The sequence below is a fragment of the Fonsecaea nubica genome (genome assembly GCF_001646965.1).
Source record: "Fonsecaea nubica strain CBS 269.64 chromosome Unknown Scaff158, whole genome shotgun sequence".
NCBI lineage: Eukaryota > Fungi > Ascomycota > Eurotiomycetes > Chaetothyriales > Herpotrichiellaceae > Fonsecaea > Fonsecaea nubica.
In genome coordinates this window covers 19381-36520 of record NW_019173831.1, presented here as the reverse complement: position 1 = coordinate 36520, position 17140 = coordinate 19381, and the positions used below count along the sequence as shown (strand labels likewise).

At 51.9% G+C, this 17140-nt stretch overlaps 4 protein-coding genes across 4 annotated transcripts; 2 read left to right on the top strand and 2 right to left on the bottom strand.

Moving 5' to 3' along the window:
- Positions 1-331: 331 nt before the first annotated feature.
- On the bottom strand, positions 332-2212 carry AYO20_11486 (hypothetical protein; the record flags this gene model as incomplete). The annotated part of the gene is made up of 1 exon (XM_022649734.1): positions 332-2212. The coding sequence occupies one exon, from the start codon at positions 2210-2212 to the stop codon at positions 332-334; it is 1881 nt and encodes a 626-aa protein (XP_022494300.1).
- Positions 2213-2757: 545 nt separating this feature from the next.
- On the top strand, positions 2758-4278 carry AYO20_11485 (hypothetical protein; the record flags this gene model as incomplete). Its single annotated transcript, XM_022649733.1, has 4 exons — positions 2758-2847; positions 2939-3023; positions 3139-4074; positions 4175-4278. 4 exons carry the CDS (start codon positions 2758-2760, stop codon positions 4276-4278), a joined length of 1215 nt encoding a protein of 404 aa, XP_022494299.1.
- A 5947-nt stretch (positions 4279-10225) lies between these two features.
- On the top strand, positions 10226-12717 carry AYO20_11484 (hypothetical protein; the record flags this gene model as incomplete). Its single annotated transcript, XM_022649732.1, has 3 exons — positions 10226-10353; positions 10410-12516; positions 12568-12717. 3 exons carry the CDS (start codon positions 10226-10228, stop codon positions 12715-12717), a joined length of 2385 nt encoding a protein of 794 aa, XP_022494298.1.
- A 1444-nt stretch (positions 12718-14161) lies between these two features.
- Positions 14162-14566, bottom strand: AYO20_11483 (hypothetical protein; the record flags this gene model as incomplete). Its single annotated transcript, XM_022649731.1, has 1 exon — positions 14162-14566. One exon carries the CDS (start codon positions 14564-14566, stop codon positions 14162-14164), a length of 405 nt encoding a protein of 134 aa, XP_022494297.1.
- Between the last annotated feature and the right edge of the window lie 2574 nt (positions 14567-17140).

Below are 17140 nucleotides of genomic sequence, written 5' to 3'. Positions count from 1 at the left end.
ACGACGAATGCCCCCCTCCCGCCCCCTCCCTCTCTCTCTCTCTCTCTCTCTCTCTCTCTCTCTCTTTTTCTTCCTTCGCCGCCCTCTTAAGTACCTATGTAGGCACATACATGCATTGGGGGTGAGTACGCGTATATACAACTACGACTACTACGATAGGATGCGGAAATAGAGGAGTAAAGAAAAAGAAAAATCCTATTCTGCAACTTTACAAGAGAGAAGGGAGAGAGAGAGAGAAAGAAAGAAAAGAGAACAAACAAATCCTTGGTATTTCGTAAGAAACTCCGTGTATATAGATAACCAGACAGAACAGGAGCCTCTCACTCTTGCTCTAGAGGAATATATTCCCCAGACCCAAAAGCACCGCCAGGAACGCCACGCTATATACACTCGGTCGCGAAAGGGTGGTGGCGGTGGTGCCGCTCAGATAATACGCCGCGCCCAAGTAGCTGCAGCTGATGACGCCGGCGGACCCGTTGACCCGTTTGCCGTAACTATCCTCCAGGCCCTTTCCTCGCAGGGGACAGGCGAATCCCAAACTCGCAGGACAGCTCTGCACGAGGTCGTAACACAGGTCTTCGCACGGTAAGACTTCCTTGTACGGTCCCGGTTGGATGGACGTGTCGATGAGCGGATTGCGTGAAGAATTCGTGGCGACGGCATCGAGAGAGGCCTGCTTGACATTGAATTGGGACGGGTCAGATGAGATGCTCGAGCCATTGATGAACGGCTGGCCTAGATTTCGCGGTTTGAGAAACGAAGCCGAGCTTGAAAAGTCGGCGCAGCGGGGAATCGTCACGGCGCAGAGCCATTGTTTGTATGCCCGAGCGCAATCGTCGCAGTTGCGGGCCAGAGAGTACTGGGCGCTGGAAGTGGTGTTACACGGGATTTGTTGCAAGGAGTAGTTGAAGTATTGGTACATTTGAGCCGCGTAAGAGTCGTACAACGCGGCTAGGTCTGGCAGGCCTGTCTCTGGCGAGAATTTGTTCGGGTTGCTGGGGACAGCGTAGGCCACTTCTGAGCAGAACGAGAGGTTGTACATCAGCCGGCAGTTGTTGTCGGTCTTGGTCTCGAATTCCATGGCTGCCCAGACGGTGCCACCTCCTCCCACCACGCCGGCGCCCGAGTCTGTCGAGTTGCCTTCCATGACCAGCATACCCCAGTATTTGGAGGTGGCGTTGAGACCTGTGATGTAGAACTGCTCTTTCGGCTTGCCACCCAACCCTCTGTTGGTCATCTGGGCGACATTTTGGTTGGTGATGTTGTCGATATTCACTGCCAGTCGTGCGTTGTTTTTTAAGCCGCAGAACGATTTTTGAATCCCAAGAATTTCCCGCTGATTCTGGTTCGTTGCAAAGACACCCCACGGAGGACTCAGTTTCATCCATTCTTCATAGATGGTCTGATTGGGAAGAGCCTGTGTTGTGTCATTTGTAATCAGCAGCGCAGCATGATTGTCCCCGTCGACGAAATACAAGTTCTTGACTTCCGGATCCTCGAACCCGTGGAAAGGCGCATCAATCGACGCAGCAATGTTGTAATTCCAGATGCCAGAGAAATCCGTGGTGTTGGGCGCAGAGATGCCCACGTACACATCACTGTCGGCGTCCGCCTCAAACATCGCATACCCGCCATCAACTGTAATGGTCTGTTGGTCCGGATCACCGGTTCCCGGGCCTGGTTTCTGGTTTGACTCGGACAAGGAAATGTACATCTGCAATTGAGGAGGTATTGCGTTGGTCGCATTGGGCGAAGGCTGCAGACACGTGTTGAGAGTGATGTAGACTTTGTTTCCCGTCTGTCTTTTTCTAAATTCGTGCCGTTCCAGCAGTAACTCTGTCTCCTCAACCTTTGCGCCTGGTAGACCGACCCCAGGTGTCCCATGCGGTCCATTTATTGCATCTCTTGGAAATACCCAGTTCTGGGTCTGGCCAATCTCGATATTACTGCTCGCGGGGTCGTTGTTGGCGAGCGCTGACACTCCGACTTCAGCGCGCACTGTTATTCTAGATTCCTCCGTCTCCTGCCCTTCATCCCTGTCTTGTAGAACGTAAAAGTTGTGGTCTTCAGAAGATATCCGAGAGGAGTCAGCCTCCAGGGCGTATGCAAAGGATGGTTTCGTTAAAGTTAAATAAAGCAACAACAGCACGACCGACGCAGAGAGGCATGCTGTAAATCTTGCTTGTAAAGGGGTCAACTTGATAAGCGGCATGTTGAAAGTCCCGCTTTGACTCGGTGCCGGAACGAGAGAAGGGGGTGTAAAGGAGTGCTAAAGGAACATTGTAACGGGTGTTACAGAACTGCACATAAGGCTTAGAGGTGAGAGACTTCACTATTCGATCGCAAATGGTAAAATGAGTGACGGGCAAGACTGGATATTGAGATGCGGACAAGTCGTCTTGGAGGGGGCGCAGTTAACAAATCGGTCAGAGCGGAGCCTCGCACAGCCTTGTTCAGCCTTGTTCAGCCTTGTCCAGCCTTGTCCAGCCTCGCCCAGCCTTGCTCCAGCCTTGCGACCCGGCTTGCGGGGGCTTCTTCTTCCATTCCGATATTGTGGCTTCACCACCATCCACCTCGTTTCTTGGGGTTTGTCAACCCAACTCACAATATCCCCGGCAGGGTCTTCAGTTCAATCATTAGATCAAATGACAGTGCCAGGATCCGGCTACAGTCTACAAGGGTACATGTCTCTCTCGCAAAAGAAATAGCCCTCGGCGTTGCGCAACCGACAAGGCTACATCACCATCGCATTTCGCAATGGCAGAGACGTGTGAGCACAAGCCGGTCATCGGCTGCGCTCTGACCGCTGTACCAGGTTGCTGCGCCTGCGCGGACAAAAGACCTCTCGTAAGACCTTTCGCGGCATCTCTCTGTGCTTGCCGACAATTCAAATGCCGCCCTTTCCCATCCATAATCGCTTCTACTAACACGGCCGCAGGCAACTGCATACCCTCTCTACATTGACGGTCAAGGCATGAGACTTCAAGGCAAGCGCTGGCAACGCTACTGCTGGAAGTGTCGTGGTACGTCCCTCGACCATTTTCTTTCACTTTGTGGTTCTACCTTCAGCGTTATTGGCATCACATTCCAACTATCAAGTCCCTCGCTCATTAGCATATTGTTAATCTGCATGATAAGACTACTGGGATCTACACACTCAGTCTGAGATACATCTGTCCTTCTCTTCCAACCTTCCCACTCCTCATGCTGCTGTTCCACCGGACCAGACCCCAGTTTCACCAGGCGACGGCATGGACCTTCCGCGGAACAATCCCTTCTCGCTCTCCAATTCCCAACAGCAGTCCTGGTCTTTTGACGGGGTCAACGATGGCCAGTCACCCACCGCTGAAGGCTTGCCTTTATATGCATCAGGGCCATCCTACACTCCCGCCGGCACTAGTCAATCCACAACCGCTATGACATCGCGTGATTTTGATATTAACGGGGCACTGCACTACATGGCGCAGGCTCGACAAAACCGGCGACCAAGACCAAACCATGATATCCAGCCAGGCGAGCGTCATCCGCATCCCAGAGCACAGAGAACGTTGGCCCGCCCACGGAACGAACCCGGCGAGTCTCGCCCATCGACCCAAAGGAGGCAAAGAGCCGTTACAAATCCATTCGGCACCCGCGAGGAAATCGAGTCCGAAAGTTACCAGAGCCCCATCACCGCTATGTTCGGTCGAGCCTGGAACCGCTATAGACAAGCGGAAGAGCAGAGATCATCTCTGGAGAATGAGTCCATAGGTGTGCAGGAGACGCGAGGAGAAGTTGCACCCGGCATTCTGGGCAGCGGGCCGCCTCGGACTGGGAATTCAATGCGACAGGTTGACGCTATCTGGAATTACATGCGGCGGCAGGACGATCAGCAACTATTCGAAACCTTTAGAGAGTCGTTACAGTTACGGGATGCTCCCGGACGTGAGCAAGACAACCCACATACACACCCACCAGCCAATCCTATTGACTCTCAACCGCAACGACCACGTGCGCTGCACCCGGAGGAAATGACCGTTAATATCGCTTGCAGAATATGTTGTGAGCAGATGGTCGACACATTGTTGGAGCCTTGTATGCACGTCGCGATTTGTCACTGGTGCTCAGATTTGATACTTGAACAAGTCCGTCGGCATCGTTCGATGCGGCAGCGGCTGAACGACGACGACTCGAGGTGGAGATGTCCCCTTTGCCGTCGTCCAGTTGCACGTGCCAGGAGAGTATATTTGGGTTGAGACTCCAGAGCCGGACCAAGGTGTAGTCTCGGCTCTTGAATGACGCAGGCGGCTGCGAGAGCGATCAAAGTCTGGACAAGAGCGATGAACGCGTTCATGCGCGGCTGGCTTTGCAGTATGGGTGATTATCATGTTGGAGATTCTTGTGCGTGTGATGTGAGCACGGAAGTTTGGCAGCGCATCTTGAGCGGATTCTCTTGAGCTTGTGTGTTAAGTGCATCTTGTTACTCGATATAGATGAGCCAAAAGATTGTCTTGTCAGCATTAGTCTCGATATAGATTTGCCAATTGACGTCCCGGCAGCCACTGTCCGTTGACATCATGTTGTATTGTCTGCACACACATCTCTGCCAGCCCAACACCAAGATCCAGCGAGACTCGCGTGCCTCTGAGCCGATCAGAAGGAAAGAGGATGCGGTATTGAAGAGTTCGGAATGCAATGCGTGTGGAGCATGACCAAACGTAGAAAACGGGACCCAAGGTTTCCGAGAATACGAATGAAGGGAGGTATAAAGGGATGGGGGGATGCAGGAATGAGCATAGAGGAGAAGAGACGAGAAGAGACGAGCAGAGTAGGGAGTGAGGGAGGGAGTGAATCTGCCTGATTTTCTTCAAGTATTCTTTTTTTTTTAATTGTTTCCTTTGTGGTCTTCTTTTGCACCGTTCCTATCCCCGTTTTTTCTTTCTTCGAGAGGTGGTGCATGAATGAATGAATGGATGAGAAGGGAGGGAGGGGAGTGTTGCAATGAAGAAACCCACGCAAAGTGGGAGGAATGGGCAGGAGAGAAAAGATTGAACTGAGCTGAGCTGAGCTGAACTTGTCTGTCTGTCCTGACCTGACCTGTCCTGTCCCAAGCAGAACAAAGTCTTGAAAAACTTCAAATCTCCAAGTCAATCTGTCACGGGGTCGAACCTTTTTCTTCTTTTCTTTTTCTTGTTCTCGAGTCAAGTCGTGTCACGTCGATATGCTAGTGCACGAGCCGTGGAGGGTCATTCACTCTCTGTTATTGTTGTTTTCTTCTTCTCGAGAAACCCCCCGATCTGTTTCCTTTTCCTTTTGTCTCGATGGCACGAGGTCGGGGATGGTCTCGGCCCGTCCTGGTGGTGTCCCCTTTCGATCTGATAGGAACTCGTCCTTTGAGCTCTGTCGGGCAAGGACAGATGATAGAAGTCATGGGGGACAGTTCGACAAAGTCAGCTGTCTTGAAACAGAGGATGAGTAGATTGAGGGTGTAGAGATGCACCTCCCCCAACGTCTCTTCTCCCTCCTGGATGGTCCTGATTCGTTCGCGACAGCAACCTCTCGAGGAATGAAAAGGCAAAATCCAGAACATCTGCAAGCGCGGGAAGAAGCAAGAGACGAAGCCGAGAAGACCTCGTAGCCCTAAATCCCTCTTTGCCTTGCCAGGGAGCAACTCGTCCAAAGGCCTGTCGCAAGTCTTCTAATAGTACCTCGTAAGGTAGTCCGCTTCTCCTTGGATGTTGCTCGCTCGGCCTTACCATCTTGAGTCTGCCACGTACACCGGTCTCACACCTTATTGCTGGCCCCGTGCCTCTGTGTTGCCTTGGCCGCAAGGACTTTTGGCCATTGCTCCTGCACCTCGCGCGCGCAAGGTTTCCGAAAAACCCCGTTTTCGACCGCGACTTGTCGACTTTGGATAGGGTCACGGGGTGGACTCCTGGCCTGAGAATGGCCGAGTTCGCAATCCAGATTTAGACCGGGTATCAATGACGAGGATCGTATCATGTTAACGCCCATAAGGATCAGGCTGAGATTCTCACCCATTGGCCAGTCACCAGCCACCTGAATTTCTGCTGGTGTGAGAGATTTTAAACTTCCTCGCGCGTGAGTGCAGATTGATTCAATGCGTTCAAGCTCCCGCCAATTTGCGAATGGTCGCCTTGCAGATGATGCATGGGATATGCATGGCCTTATGCAGCACTGGCACTATTGCTGTGCGGCGTTTGAAGTCTGTTCATGTCCAGACCAGCCAGTTTGAAGCCACTTCAGACAATGGTGATGCAGCCCAACTATATCACAGACCAAGTCTTGACGCCCACCCGAGAAACAGCACACTGCAATTTCGAGTGTCCGTGATCAGCGTGGTGGAAGTAAAAGTACTTGCGACACGGCCAATCTGCGTGCTCCATAGCTGCTCCGACGACAAGCGTTCATGGTCCAGATACGGGGAAACAAGGCACTCCAAGCTTGCTATGGCGGCGGGGCGTAGGTTTCAAGCCAATATCCGTTGAGTCCGACGAGATGGATGGCGTCGACGAAACCGCGGGATCTGCATCCATGTCGGATCTCAGGCCGCGGTTGTGACTGTGACCATTTGCCTACAGCGATCATCAAAAGGCGTACAGACAGCTTTGGATCAATCAGCCGAGCTCCAGCGCGGGGGTCCCTTCATCCTAATCTATCAAGGAGGTTGACGAAGAGGTTGGCGACCAGGTATAGCAGGAGAAAGCGGCACTCCAGGCACAATCCAATCACACCTTAGTCTCGTGCCCAGTCCGGCTTATAGTTAATTACTGCGTAATTCCTCGTAATAGGTCCCTTTCTTGTCAGCCCGCGTTTCCGGATTTAGTCAGGTACACGTGGTCGCCTTTTTGCCTTTTCTCGACAGAGCCTCAATTCCAAAGCCGGGGAAGGCTTCCCACCTGTCACGTTAGTCACAAAAATCCCAATCTCAAACATCTTTTCCTCTTGATCTTATAAAAAGATGAGCGCAAATCCTCCGAGCAGGTTGAGCGCGAGAGGCAACCAAAAGCCACGCAGTTCTGACTGAAGCGGAGAAGCTTGTCAAATGACTGGGGCGATAGGGCTGAAAGATATATCGGAGCCGCATGTGACAACCGGTGAGACTGACTGTGTCTGAGGGGGACATATACGAGTACTTGTAGGCAAATGAGACGTTCAAGAACGTGCTCGCCTGATCGCCCCTAGTCTCGTAAGGACCCTCATTGACACCCACATGCGGCTGATGTCTGTTCCGCTTTAGCGACATGTCGGTGTCCCCGTCTGGAGATTCCATGGGTGGTGGGCACCTCGACTGGAACCGCCGATCGGAGACGGTCATCCAGAGGCCCAATACATATTCTGCTTTAGATGCTGATTGCGATCGGCTGCCGATGCCCAGTATATTCCCCTCCTGGGTCAACAAGAAGACACATGCGTCAACAGGGTTACTTTCCCGCTGCATGTACTAGTGATCAGGTTGAGAGTCCTTCCAGAGGGAAAGGCAGTCATGCACTTAAGGTATGCACCGGCCAACCAAATAGCCTGGAAGCAGTGCTAGTCAATATTTAGAGACGTCCTCGTAATCGATTCGGGTTGCAGGGAGTCTGATGCATTTGGCGAATCCGGGGCCTGGATGCCTAGTATCAGCGGACCGGAAACAGAGTTGCGCCCGCAAGGTCGTGTTCGCAAGCCAGTTCCAATAGACGCCACAAGGCCAGTCCAGCCTCTGCCATTACGAGTTTCAGCCAGGATATATTCGGTACTTTGTGGGGGACAAAAGGCTGTGAGCCGGAGGATGCAATCGCCTCAGTCGTTTCGTGTTGATTCCTTGCGGGGCCTCGCGAGCAGCACTATCAACACATGCGGTACGTCTTTCACCTACAAGTACCTCGTATGTATGGTACCGATTGACGGAACAGGGAGCGGCAGTGGCGAAGACATGGCTTCGCGAGACCCACCTCAGTGGCATGAAGCGGCTTTAATGTCTGTCGTTTGTCAGCACCGCAATTTGGACGGGAATCAGGAAGCAATACGTCCCGGCGCCGGGAGCGCTATTTGAATGTGTCTCATCACCTCAATGGTGACGTGAAAGGGGTTGCGAGGCATTTGTGGTAAGACATGAGAGATACGTGGTGTGAAGGAAAAGTGCCGCTCGTTGCCTTGCCAGTCTCGCTTGTCACGTTACCATTGTGGATGCGAACCAATGACTTGAAGAGCAGTCTTGTAAATTCTTGGCTCAGGATATCTCTTGTACCAGGTACATACAATCAGGTTGAGAGTGGTTCTCTTTTGGGAGCGGTCCTCTGACAGAAAGGGTATGGAAGGCAGAAGTGAAGGACTCGCTGGCAACACTCCTGGAGTTTGTGCTGAAGGTTGCAGGTGACGGAGCAGGTTTGTCCTCCAAGTGACGGTTCAAAGGGTACGATAAAGGCTTCAAACGCAGGGATTGTGACCGTGTTACCATTGCTGCCAATTCGTAGGCTACCATTGGAAAGAGGAATGAGGCAGACGAGTCGCCGGCGTACATTGTGAGTACTGCCCAAGAGGTCAGTGTCCCCGGATCTGACGTGCCTGTGCTACGCGTCAGGCTTGATATTTGTCCCTCCTGATTCCTTTCCATTCTACTTGTTGTATTCTGTCTGTGTACGTGTATGTGTCTCCCCCCCTCTTTTTCGCGCAGCACGATGTCGCCTTATCGTCTTGTCAAGGATTCCTCCTCTTTCTTGCGGGAACGACCATGTTGGCATCGATAGTGGATGACAATCTGCACCGGAGATTGCGTGAGTAGTGTGACTGTAGTAGGGTTTTCCTGAGTGGCCTGCTGGGATGGTCTGGGTCGAAACCTGCAAGTGTCTTGAGGGTGGAAAGCGTTCTGTGACTCTGAAAAAAAGAGTAGCCTGTGCATCGACTTCAATAGTGTCAGTCAGCTGCTGCATCAGCGGACGATGTCGGTACAGAGGGCCAGAGTCATTGATGCCTCGGGCGTAAACCGGGCAAGATCCAAGATTCGACAGCCTCAAAAATTAAACACATAGGGGGCGAAAACTCAGCAAGGCAGTCGTGGAACGACAACTAGGTTGAGGTTAGCATTTTCAATGGTTGTTGTTGGGTACAGAGAACTTTAGAGAGCATGAAGGTGATGGAAAAGATGAACAGGTGAGTTGGGGAAATCAGGGCGCCAGCATTGCATAGGGACCTAGAAGGTCATCAGGCGGCACGACAGCACACGGAGGCAGCATCTCTGTAATGAAATGGCAGGCATCAGGCTGAGAACTGGATACTGGAGACTGGAGACTAGGTCCGGCGCCTGGTTGCAGAATCTAACTTGAAAGAGATAATGGACAACAGAAGGAAGAGCACAATTAATGATGGTGCAGATAGATGGTAGCAAAGCGAGACGGGTGGATGTCAAAGGAGTATGAGCGATGGTGGAAAGGTGAGTTATTTGATACGGATAGTCTACACTAGGTTGAGAGGAGTCATTAGTAGAGGTAGAATGTATAAGAGAGCAAACAATTTCCATGCTCTGATAGTGTAAACATTCATTCTCTTTCATTTTCTGTTGGAAATATCCTCGCTACCTACTATGGTACAGGTGCAAGTGAAAGTGAAAGTGAAAGTGAAATGGAGCATGTCTGATGACGTAACTAGCCGAGCCTGCTTGGTGTGTTGTTGAGCCGCACATAAGCCGCGGTTGCCTTTTTTACAGGGGTCTTTGGTGCGAACCATTTGCGGACCACCAAAGGGCATGACGCTAGTTACTCTGCCTGCCCCACCTGAGCCCTGGAAACTTAGCCAGTCCGGGAACTGGATGGCGTTCTCCCAGAGGCAGGCATGCCACTCTCTCATAGCTGCTGGTATAAACCCCTAGAAGAGCCTCTCTCTGACTTAATCCTCATCTCCATGGAATGTGTTCTGTTTGCAGCAGCACCAAAAAAGACAGGGTCAATTCTCTAAATTTCTCCATCTCCGGAAGCAAAATAACGCAAATTCTGGCATCGTGGTCACCCCATTCAAGCATCTTTACCCCTGTCTTTAAGACCAAGATCTAGGGTGAGTTACGACCATATCCCACCTGGACAATCCAGCCAAAGGCCCCTTCCAAAAGTCCTTCAACAGGAATTTGAACCTTGCCAAAAGCGCAACCTTTTCCGCGGAGAAACTTTACGCCGGACAGATTTTTGTGTGACACCAGCCACTAACACTTGGGACCTTTTGTTCGTGCTTTTTCAGGACTTTGACTGCCATGTCTCATCCGACCACCGGAGATAGACGATTGCCGCATTTGACATCCAGCCCACCTTACGGCGGCGGATCGGCCCAGACGGCCATTGCCGCTGATTCGCGGGTCCGAAAACAGTATCCTCCGTCTAGGTATTACTCTTCCATTCCATTCAGACAAACCTGTTCTGAATCTTCTTCGGCTCTAGGACCAGGAGTCATCAGCAACATGATTCGCCGTCGCCCCGAATCAAGAAAGAGCCTAGCGAGTCTTTGCAACAGTTAAGCCTTGCAGACTCTGTCAGACCTTCGCATGGCACAAATGATACAAGACCAGCCAAACGCCCCGCGATTGAACAAGAGTGGCACCCCAGCAAAATCGGACCTGGCTCAGCATCTCCAGCTTACTCTCCTGGCCGCCATGACCACGACTATGCACATATCCATTCCCCGCCTCCGGACTCGTCCTCGGCAGGGGGATACCCATCTGCCCATCAGACGCCCGTCTCCTCCCCTCGCGGAGTCTCTCACTTTGCTACCTTGGCGCGTCAGAATCAGAATACTCGTGCTCGAGGTTACCATCCGGAGCCGGGAGGGAAATACTTTGATCCTCGACCTACCTCGGGTCACTCATCCCAGGATGACTACTCGGCCGATGCAGACATCAAACCACTTCTCCAGCCAGAGACAAGACCCATATCCCAGGAACAACTCGTCAATGAAGTCAAAGGCATATATGCTGGTCTGGTCATGGTGGAGAAGAAGTGTGTAGAGATATGTGCCCAGCAAGCGCAAACCACCAATAAACTCTCCAACGAGCAGTGGCAGGCATTAATCGCCTTACATCGGACTCTCCTTCACGAGCACCATGACTTTTTCCTGGCATCACAACACCCTACAGCATCACCAGCGTTGCAGCGGCTCCCCACAAAATATGCAATGCCTGCGCGCATGTGGAGACATGGGATTCATTCGTTCCTCGAGCTGCTCCGCCATCGTCTCCCGTATTCTTTGGAGCACATGTTGAGCTTCGTCTACCTCGCCTATCAGATGATGGGCCTTCTTATGGAGTCGGTTCCCGCCTTCCACGAGACCTGGATTGAATGCTTGGGCGACCTGGCCCGGTATCGTATGGCCATCGAGGAGGCAGACTTACGAGATCGTGAGACATGGTCGAACGTCGCTCGCATGTGGTACCAGAAGGCGGCCGACCGCTCCCCCGATACTGGCAGGATTCAGCACCACCTGGCGGTTCTCGCGAGACCCAACATTGTTTGCCAGCTGTTTTACTACTCCAAGGCTCTGATCTCGGTCAACCCGTTCCCCAACGCGCGAGACTCCATTATGCTGTTGTTTAATCCACTCTTGGACGCAGCCACTCCTCTCGGCCAAAAGGCTAAGCCGGATGCGCCCCCTTCCAAACATTCCAAGCTCGAGACTTCTCTGGTTACCGCTGCCGGTCTTCTGTTCACCAAGGGTGTCATCAATCAATATTGCTTTCAAGCTGAAAGATTTACATTGGAATTGGAGAACCACATAGCACGATCAGGTGTGAATTGGAAGGTTCAGGGACCCGAGGTAGCTTCTGCCCTCATTGCGTTTCTTTTTGACTTTGGTTCCGACAAGAATTTCCTCTGGCAAATCTTCCGTGCCAATCATGAGAAACTCAAAGGCTCTCAGCCTGAGGCACAGCAGCAGCAGCAACCACAACAACAGCAGCAAGAAGGCAGTACTCCAATAACTCCGGATCCCATGGCTAAGGAACGTATTCATGGCGAATTCTGGGGACACAATAGCCCGATCAATGCAAACGCTTTCCGTCAGGCCACTCTCCCACCCGAACATCGTGTTAACGTCAAATTTACGTCGGCAGACGAAGTAACTTCGTACGCTCTTCCCGTCTGGTCCAAGGCTATATCCATAGTAGCTGGCAAGCTGGGGGACCGCAACATCTTACCATTTCTCCATCTTACGTTGGCATTCCTTTGGTCACTGTCATATGTTCCAGGCGCCTTGATCTACGTCGAAAAGTATGTTCCGTGGAATGTGCTGGCCGTTTCTTTGAACAGCTTGAGCAGATCTGGAGTGGTTGATGCACATGTCGAGTCCAAGGAGTTCCCTCAACAACAATCCGGTACGGGAAGACAGCTGCCCGAGGACTTTCCCATGCGCGGCTTAGTCTGGGCGCCGTATTATTTCCCGTCCGATTTTTTCGAAGGCCAGGTGGTCGACGAGGATGAACGTTCGCTGGAACTCCCAAGCCACGCCGCACCCCGGGCTGAAAGATGTCTCTGGCTGGGAGTTAGACTTGCATCGGTATGTCTGCGACTTCTAAGTTGCGCCCTTCTGCCGCTGACTCTTTTCTAGTTGAATCGCTACTTTACATATGACGCCTCAACCAAAAAGTATGGCTGCACCAACTTTGCTTCGTCGCTCTCGGGCAGTGCGTCAATGCATACGTTGCGCGTTCAAACACCCCTCAGCGCTGAACGTGATCTGCAAATGGCCGACGTCTAAACTGTAAGGGATCAGGAAGCCGCTCGCCACGGATCTTGCCGGTGATAGGGCCCTTCCAACATGTTCCGGCCTTTTGCTAGGATCTGCGCTGCGATTTCGGTTCCGGACGATCCTTCTAGACATTGGTAATTTGCCTCCCCTAAGCAACAATTACTTTTGAAAGAGATCAACAACACCTAGACGAACCTAGCGAGGACCACTATTGACATGGGAGTCAGATCAACGATAGTGAGGATGTGTAAGATTAGACGGGTGCATAAGCTTGCGTTTTGCTAGGTGGATGGTTGATCTGGGTGAAGCTGGCACGGAAGCCAAGTACGGCCCAGCAAGAACCATGCTTGGGAAGATGGCCGCCGTGGAGCAGAAGTGGAAGAGAAACTTGCCGGCGCCGGGTTTGTTGACGATCAAAGTCGTCTACGCACTTTGGCTTGTGATGATTGGTTGGGCTTCGAGCAGCAATGGAAGGTCTAAGAAGTGGCTCAAGAAATCTGAAAACGTAAAGGTGAACCAAGGACAACAACGCATACTTTGAGAGGAGAGGAACAAAACAAAAAGCTGACGGTAGATTTGCGGGAAGGAGAGACAACAAGAGAGAAACGGGATTTCCCCATCATGAGACACGACTTTCGTATCCTTTTTGAAACAAAGAATAGTTTACACGTCTTGACATCGTATCTGAAACTGACAGACGAGGCTTTTGTGTTCGTTCCCTTTGCCGCAGACCGCGTGCTAAGACTCTCCATTTGGAACCTGTAAACTGGGAGCTGACCACTCCCGCGCTGGAAGCACCCAGGATTCTGCGGTTTGAACTCTCCAAAGACTCGGCGTCAGTCAGCATGCCAAAGAACAGGGGCCAAATACCAAAGACGATAGATCAAGCACAAAGCCAAGACCGAGCGAGACCGAAGACGAGCGAAGAGAGGGATGTCTGTATGTATGTCATGGAGAGAATGTTCGGGTGGCCCCTCATTGGGGACATTGGCCATTGGCCATTGGCGCCTGGACTCTGATTCGGAACTCATGAACGGACGGATGGGTAACGTGCCAGGCCAGGTCCCGCGGAGGTGGTGTGGTGTGATAGACAGGGCAGAGGTGATGGTGATGTCCAAGAAGATACCGTGTGAGATTGTTCATGAGATCAATGTACTTGCTATGTCGCGGGACCGTTGACATTTTCTACAAACTCCCCCAAGTGTCATCAATCGCCCGCATAACATAACAGACATGGGGATATCCTTATCAACCACAGTGCCCCGATAGATAACCCGATACAGGTGGGCGACATATTTCCAATCGATCTTGGCCCATGGCCTTTAGGTTTCATCACACCGAGACGAAAGTGACCTCAGGCCAACCTCGGAGACCTAGAGAGTTCTCGTCTTTCCATGGAACCTTGAGTTCTTCATCATATCCGACATTTTAATATTCCTCTCGTGCAACAGATTTAGGTCTTGGTTTGCGACGTCTCGCGCTTCGCCTGAAGCTTGATACCTTTGGTGGAGGTAATCGTTCTGATGACGGCGTCGGGAGACACCGTAGCTGTCAGGGCGGCCATGAACTTGTCGAGTTCCAGTTCCATGCTGCTGTTGCTGGCCGATTGTTCTTTTCCGGTTGCCTTGTCTTTGACGGTCGCGGCGTCGTCATTGTCATGGAGCCGCTGGGGTGATTGCCTGGTCGAGTGTGAATTCCGGCAGGAAGAGCTTGGACGTCCCTCTTGGGATGACATCCTCGTCTCCATGCTCGTGTCGACTGCTTCCCTGCTTCGCAGATAGACGGACAGCATCGAATCCTCGGGGACGGTCACCAAGGTGAATGCCGTAAGGGGGATCCGTCGGCGCCTACACACCATACCCCGATCGGGTTGTCAGTTCTGGCTATACTCCCCAAAGGATGGATCGAGGACCGTCGGGCCACGTACTCTTCTCTTTTCGCCCGCGTCATGACCGATTGATCAGCACCCGGAGCTGGTCTCGCAACACGACACCTAGTGTCGGGCGTCATGTGGGGGTTGGAAGCCATGGATATCAAAATGCCAGCAATGCATTCACACCCGGTTTCTCCAAGCTGATGCCAACGAGATGATCCGGGAAGAGAGCGACAAACTGTAGATAAAGCGCGAGAACGATACAAATATCATGAAAAGGAGGAAGAGGAGGGAGTGACACGAGGCAGCAATGGAGGGGGGGAAAGGCATGAGGGATGACCCCAAAGAAAATCGACCAGGCAAGCACTTACGTCGGACTCGAGCGAATGAGAGCGTGACAACTATAACTAACAACCTGTAGAGCCAATCAAGCGCGGAGGCATTGCACTAGCTGTCCCGACCCGCATCTTTCCAGCATTATGATTCGAGACATGTGATTTCAGGCTAGCCGTTCTGAGACTCACGCGCCGTTCTGAGATATTTCTCTCGTTCTCTGATCTGCCAACCTGCATCCTGGTACGTTGCTAGATGAGACCTGGGCATTGAAAATGTGCCTTGCAAATTTGGTTGCGTTCATCTGATTGTGCAGGAGGGGATGCTGAGCCAGGGTGCCGTGGTCACCTCTGAAGACTGTCTATTGGCGGTGCGTCCATGTACCACACTCCCACTGCTTGTCACATGACCAAGATATCATGCACTCGATCGGAGAGAATGCGTCCTGCTCTGTCGACGAAGGCGGTCAGAGGTAAATCGTCCTTTTTCTGCTTGCCCGTCCGTGACGGCTGTTCGCTGTCTCGCTATACTTGCTGAACCAATAATAGCTGCCAAACTTACCGGATTGCCCCTGGACGAGTGTGATGGTATCTGAATCAGATGGTTGCTTTGAGAGGTCGGGGTGTTCATGTTGGATGAAGGTCGTGTCAATGGATCGTGAACACTGTTATGTACCCAGAACAGCAAGCCAGGATCCAGACGACTCTCAGATATGGGATGGTTGATAGAGTTGAAATCGAGCAGCAGTCGGATAATAGCGGCCCAGTCGTTGCCAAGACCAATGAGAGGCGTGTCCTCGGAGTAACTTCGTCATCATCAAAAGAGAACGCTCTGTACAAGGACTCTGATGATATTGCGATCCGAGTGTCATCGAGGTGGAGATGCTTCAAATGCGCATCAAGTTGGAATTTGGCGTCTATATCGACGCATCCCTACCTGCTCAATCTCGCCGTGAGGTCCGTGATCATATCACAGGTGTCGAGAGTATCATCCTAGTGGCAGGAAGTAATCGTGATATAGCCCCAACACCAGAGTTATCAAGCTCAGAGCGTTCTCAAGCCAGCTGCCGGAGCGAATTATAACAAGACGAGACCAACCATTGTCCAACTCTGAATATGAACCTGCTGTCAGAGTCCTGGGAAGCAGAAGGAGCTCTCCATACTTGTACAAGCACATAGCATGATATGAAGTTGAATCGTGGTCGAGAGAGACATAAAGCTCGGTGCTGGACGCCACATACTTGTTCGTCCTAGGCTGAGGGCTAGCGTTGAGAATTTCCAGTTTTATACTAGCGTGAGGGCTGCAAAAGCTTGGAATCAGTTTCTGGCGCAATCATAGGCCCATCTTGCTGAATAAGTGTGGCCAATGTAAGGCTAATGCACAGTGGTAGGATTGGCACCACGGTTGGCTCTCAACAGTTCAGCACGTGGCTAGTCAGGCTCGATCCGTGCCTTCTCTTCTCGCCAAAGTACTTTTGCTCTCTTGGCACCTTCCTCGCTTAGCGATACGGCGAGGCGGGAACAACTATTTTTCCGCCTCCCCATCCATATTCAGCTGCCCCAAGCGAGGGCTAATACCAACATATCTCAGCAGGTCGTTCAGCTCGCCACCCTCTTGACTTCTCCCCTCCTTTTCCCTATCTCTGGAAGCCTCTGCTCTGTCAACAAGATTCGATCTCGTTCCCCGTACGCAGAGCCCACTGGCGAACACTACGAGCGGCAATACAAAGCATTCTCGGGGATGTTTTGTCGGCCGCATTGTATTCGAGCCGCAGCCGCATTATGGCATGGCCGCTCAGCCTCACAACCAAAACGAGTCGCACTATCGCACTTGCCGGTCAGCTAGGTTCAGTGCTTTTTCCAGCTCTATGAATGTCAAGACGGCACCGTATAGCATCCGCATGCCAATCACAGACACTCCCTTTGGTAATAGTCCATTTCTACCTTTGCGATTGGTAGTGGCGAATGCTCAGCCTGGTCCCTGATCGTCGCCTCCACCAAACAGTCAACCCCAAAGGTTTAAACATGGTATGATTGACGAGTCAATCTTCCACTGGCACAAAAGACGACTCCCAATAACATGGCACCAATGGTGGGACAAGAGCTGTTACAAGGTTCTCACATCTTCCGGAAGGACGCCACCTGCGCCACCGCAGAATATTTCGGTGTCAGTCCTCAAACAGGACCAAGAGAGGGTTGTGCCTTCGCGGTGGACTATTCCTCGATT